Source organism: Papaver somniferum, chromosome 7 (assembly GCF_003573695.1).
Source record: "Papaver somniferum cultivar HN1 chromosome 7, ASM357369v1, whole genome shotgun sequence".
In the NCBI taxonomy this organism is placed as follows: Eukaryota; Viridiplantae; Streptophyta; class Magnoliopsida; order Ranunculales; family Papaveraceae; genus Papaver; species Papaver somniferum.
In genome coordinates, this window is record NC_039364.1 from 36,192,539 (window position 1) to 36,198,350 (window position 5,812).

At 38.2% G+C, this 5,812-nt stretch overlaps 1 protein-coding gene across 5 annotated transcripts; it reads left to right on the forward strand.

Annotated features, from left to right (window-relative positions):
• LOC113296972 lies at positions 1-1,818 on the forward strand. 5 transcript variants are annotated; one of them, XR_003333227.1, is made up of 3 exons: positions 1-173; positions 365-1,036; positions 1,121-1,818. XR_003333227.1 is itself a non-coding variant. In XM_026545344.1 (3 exons), the coding sequence occupies exons 2-3, from the start codon at positions 986-988 to the stop codon at positions 1,517-1,519; spliced, it is 450 nt and encodes a 149-aa protein (XP_026401129.1). In that variant the 5' UTR covers positions 11-173; positions 830-985; the 3' UTR covers positions 1,520-1,818. The 5 variants fall into 5 exon arrangements, 4 of the variants coding, with proteins under 4 accessions (XP_026401129.1, XP_026401128.1, XP_026401130.1 ...); XM_026545344.1 differs by having other exon boundaries at positions 11-173; positions 830-1,036; XM_026545343.1 differs by lacking the exon at positions 1-173 and having other exon boundaries at positions 184-674; positions 830-1,036.
• The last annotated feature ends 3,994 nt before the right edge of the window (positions 1,819-5,812 follow it).

Consider the following 5,812-nt stretch of genomic DNA (forward strand, 5'->3'; position numbering starts at 1 on the left):
AGCGCTTACCAACATACCCTACCCTCGCCTTAGTTCTTCGTCTTCCTTTCTATTATTAATGGGAATGTTCGCCGCCATTTTGAGCTTCCGTTTAGTTCGATCGTAACTGCAAAACTTAGATTAGTTCTCAGATCAATCGGTGTTGCAGATCTGAAATTAACGGGACCCAATTGGTTAGTAAGTTGTATCATGTTAAATTTTAGTGAGCTGTATCAATTGGTTCTCTGATTCCCAGAAATTTCGAGATTTAGTTCATTATTTGTGTTTTAATTTGATTTTGATTCATTGTTTGTATGAAATTTTTTAGTTGATTAAAAAGGATCCGTTAGATTTTAACCAAGGTTTATGTTTCCTATTATACCAGGGTACTCCTGATTTTGACCTAACTGGTCGGGGCATCAATGTTTCCTATTATTTGCATATTAGCCTGATTGATTCTTCCCACATTAATGTTCCATCACGATTGTGGTTACAATCTTCTTACAGTATCCAAAGGAACTGCATAGTTCTTTCAGCCTTTCATCTTCCTTTATGTAATAAATTTATTGGTTTCAATCCTAATTCGTGTTGTATATGATTAATAACAATCGTTTCATTTTTCGTCGTTCATTAATTGTCTTAGCATTGAAAGAATGAGGAGGTGCATCCTATATAAAGGTCACCTGATTTTCCAGGTCATCTACCTCCATCTTCCCTCTACTGAACTTCTCAGCCATAGTAATTCCAGCTGTGTAGCTTTTGCAGCATTTGAAAATTTGTTAATATTGTTTTCATTTTTAAAAAAAAGAATATATTCTAACTTCATTGGTGCCTTTTGTGGATCATGTAGGTTGTCATAATGGCTTCTACAGTGGTGCATAGCTCCGTCCAAGGCGTACAGGCTCCCGGAATCCTCACCTTGAAAGAATTTCAGCTGAAAAATGGTATTGGACCATGGATGGTTGTTCGAGTTCGCATCGTCCGAATGTGACACGAGCTCGACTTCATGAGAACTAATGACGTTAGCAGCCTAGATTTGCTCCTGCTAGATGACGCCGTGAGTTTTTTAAACCCTCCACAATCATGGCCTTTTCTTATTTGGGGGTGTTTTATGTCTGCTTATTACCTGATTTTATCTCAGGATGATCTGATGCACGCAATTGTTCAGAAAAAATACATCTGGAAATTCGAACCACTGCTGGAAAAGGGGATGCTGCTGGGTCTTACCAATTTGACATTTGCAACAGAGAAAAAAATGTTTCGCCCCGCCCAGAATGACTACCGCCCGTACTTTAACTGGAATACTGATGTTACTCCTCTTGAGTTCACCACCACGGCTATTCCTCGTCACAAATTCTTTTTCACAGGGTTTGAAGCAGTTGCAGTTGCTAACAACAACACCTACCTCAATGATAAGAAAGTGTCAGCTATATTTCTCAATCTAACCTGCAACAGGAATGTAGATACTGCTGCAGCAGGACAAGTCGGTAGTCTAAACGAAAACATGGTAACACTGCGCAAGGAGAGGATATTACACTAAGAAAATGTCTTTTACAAATTAAAGTATTGAATATTTAAATTTCTGAATAGAAATAAACTTAAATTCAAATTACACGATCAATATCTTACACAGGCTGATCAGATGCCTTCGCTCCAGCTCGGATGAGGCAGTAGCTGATCCCACCAGTAATTGATGAGAATAAACCGATTAGCACAACAAAAAGGGGTGGTTTACTCTAACAATATAACTATTGCCTAACTCTGTGGTTTGAGATATCCCTCCTGTGTATAAAAAAGGAAACAAGTTGTTTATCTCAAGTGCAAAAAGTGTCAAGCTTGCATCTGTGTTTTAAGGCACAATCTAAAATTAAGTTGACCATGCTAATGTCAGATAAGCCTCGGCCATGAAAGCCATTTTCCAGTAGGTTGTACGTTACCATCTGTTAAGGATACAACTATTATCACTCAATCAAAGCCGTAATTGTAGCTGTATCCTCCAATTCTATAGCTGCCAAATTATGTTGACATTGTAACGTCTGTCAATTACATAATTGAAGCATGCAAAATATGTAATATCTTTTGTAATTGAAGTCCTATATGGCTCTATATAATGAATGAGTATCCACCGTATCAAGTGTGTAACATTTCACCAAATCTTCTTGTTCTAGCTTGGTATCGAGTCTGAAGATCCAAAACTCAGGCTTCTCTTCTTTCTTTCATCATGGCTGAAACATCAACCTTCACCAAATTCATATCAACCATCTGATCAGTGTCAAACTTAACAACAACAACTATCTCTTGTGGGTGACACAGTTTAAACCTCTTCTCAAAGGGTACAAGCTACAAGGTTTTGTTGATGGTACATTGGAAAAACCAGCGAAACCATACCCAGTACTGAAGAAGGTGTGCAACCAACTCCTAATCCTGCTTATGCAAAATATGAGGAACAAGATCAAATACTGTTAGGATGGATCCTCTACTCCTTATCTGAAGGTGTATTAGGTCGTGTATCAGGTATTTCAACATCACAAGAAGTACGGGAAACTCTTCAAAAGAGATATGCACCAAAAACCAAAGCTCATCAAATGAAACTGAAAAGACAACTACACAGTCTTCGCAAAGGTAACAGTTCAATGCAAGATTATTTCTCGAAAACTAAGCAACTTTTTGATGCACTTGCAGCATCAAGAAAACCTCTCTCTGAAGAGGATATGCAGCAATCAATCCTAGCTGGACTAGATCAGGCTTATGACTCTATTGTCACAGCCTTAAGCACTATCGACAAGATCGACATGGATACTTTTCAAGCTCATTTGCTTTCATATGATCTCCGTATTGAACAACAGTTAGCCGTTTTGAAACAACCATTAGCCAATGTTGCTTCCTCAGCAAACTCCAGGCCATTTCAGAAGCAAGACCAAAGGAGATACTCAAACAATCGTCCACAAAATCAACCCAACCGTCATCCTAGAAACACGTATCAAGGTGAAGGTCCCTGTGAGATCTGCAAACGCAAGAATCATGATGCTCGATTCTGCTGGTCTCGTAACAAAGTTGACAACTCAACTCACAACAAGCAACCAGCTGCATACTTGGCTCTACCTGGTGGTCCTGCTGACAATAATTGGATGACTGATACAGGTGCAACTCATCACCTGACTGCAAAACTCAACAATCTCAATATTCGGCATGAGTATGATGGCACTGAACAAGTGCGTGTAGGAAATGATGAGACTCTCCATATCGAAAATATTGGTAATGCCTCTTTTACTCATAACAACAGATCTTTTCAGTTAAACAATATTCTTCATGTTCCTCAAATAAAGACCAACTTACTTTCAGTCTCTAAATTCTGCAAAGATAATAACGTCTTTTTTGAATTCTATGCAACGTCTTTTGTTGTGAAGGCAGATTTAAGAATGGGATTTATATCTTTGATGTTGTTCGAGAGATTCAACATACAACACCAGCTGCTCTTCTATCCAATATAGTCCCTCTATGACATCAAATATTGGGTCACCCAATGCTTCAGACTGTTTTTAGAATGATTAAAAATCTTTCCCTTCCTGTTGCAAATAAGAAGTTTGATTATTGTCACTCTTTTCATATGAGCAAGAGTCATAAACTTCCATTTCCTACTAGTAGTACAATTATTGATGAACCTTTGAGTTTAATTGTTGTTGATTTATGGGTCTCACCACATGTTTCAAAAGATGGTTTTCGATATTATCTGCTTCTTCTAGATGTTTACTCACACTACACTTGGATTTATCCACTAGCTAGAAAATCAGATGCCTTTCCCATCTTTATTCAATTCAAAAAGCTAATAAAAAATCAAACAGATCATAAGCTCAAAGTCTTTCAGTCAGACAATGGTGGAGAGTTTAGGAAGTTCAGTGTTTTCCTTAATAATTCTGATGTCATACATAGGTTTTCTTGTCCTCACACATCTGCACAAAATGGCATTGCTGAAAGACGCATTAGACATATCACCGAGTCAGGATTAGCTCTCTTGTTTCATGCTTCCATGCCAAAATCCTACTGGGTAGAGGCTTTCTCTACTGCATGTTATCTTATTAACAGACTACCTGCATATCAACATGCGAACATATCTCCACTACAACTCTTATACAACAAAATACCTGATTGCTCTTTTCTAAAAGTCTTTGGTTGTCTATGTTATCCATGCCTTCGCCCATATGTCTCTAATAAGCTTGAATCAAGATCACTACCATGTGTATTCATTGGTTACATGGGTGCTCACAAAGGCTATCTATGCTTACATGTACCTACAAGAAGGTTGTATATCTCTCGGCACGTCAAGTTCGTAGAAACAAGCTTCCCATTCGCTGCCAGACAACAAGTATGTACCACTAAACCCATTTCCAAGTCATCCATATCCACCAAAATATTTTCATCATCCACCTTTTCTCCTCCATCATCTGAGAACATTGTTTCTCAACCACCCTCTCATCTGCTACATACTCCACCAATATCACCTATTGTGGATAATATGCAGATACCACCTATGTTTCCCAATGTGGATAATGTGCAGTTAACAGTTAATACAACAGCATCAGAATCTCCAATAGCAACCACTTCTGCAGCAACAACCAATTCTACAACAACACTTCCCTCTACATCACAGTCAGCTCCACCAGATCCACCGGCTTCATCAGCTCCACCTCAACAACATCATATGATCACTAGGTCTAGAGATGGTATCAAGAATCCGATCAACAAACTTTGCCTCACATCAACAAAATATCCTCTTCCAGAGACAGCACTCACCGCCCCATCTTCTTATACAGAAGCATCAAAAAATCCAATATGGATACCTCCTATGGATGATGAGATCAATGGACACATTCGTAATGGTACTTGGATCTATGTACCATATGTGCCATGGATGAATTTAATTGGTTCGAAATGGGTTTTCAAGGTTAACAGAAAGCAGATGGTACAATTGACAGACCAAAATCTCGACTAGTAGCTAAAGGATACAATCAAAGAGAAGGTTTTGATTATGACGAAACCTTCAGTCCTGTGATAAAACCAAGTACTATCAGACTTGTCTTATCAATTGCAGTGGCAAACAGTTGGTCTTTGAGGCAATTAGATGTTTAAAATGCTTTCTTGCATGGTGTTCTGACAAAAGACGTCTATATGAAACAACCAGTTGGCTATGTTCACCCTGACTATCCAACTCATGTCTGCAAGTTGAAGAAGTCCATCTATGGCTTGAAGCAAGCCCCACGCACTTGGTTTTCACGGCTAAGCACCTATCTAATTGAACGGGTTTTAAAGGATCAATTGCAGACAATTCACTCTTTATTAAGAAGAATTCATATAAAGTAACATATGTCTTGATTTATATCGATGACATTATAATCACAGGTTCCAATTCTTCTCTTATTACAAATCTAATAGCTTCTCTGAATACCGTCTTTGCAGTTAATATTTAGGTGACCTCAGCTACTTCTTGGGCATAAAAGTTATTAATCAAAAAGAATCAGTTATATTGAGTCAAAAAAAATACATCATTGATCTGCTTAAACGCACAAAGATGGATGCACCAAAATAAGTTGCTACTCTCTTGGCTATGAACACTAAAATCAGCAGAATTGGTACACAAAAATTTGATGATCCAACTCTCTATCACATTGTCTGTGGAGCATTGCAGTATCTACATCTCACTCGCCCTGATATTGCTGTCGCAATTAACAAAGTGTGTCAGTTCATGCAAGACCCTTACATCGAGCATTGGAAGCTAATCAAACGCATACTCAGGTATCTCAAGCACACATTTCAACATGGTTTGGTTTTGCGAAAA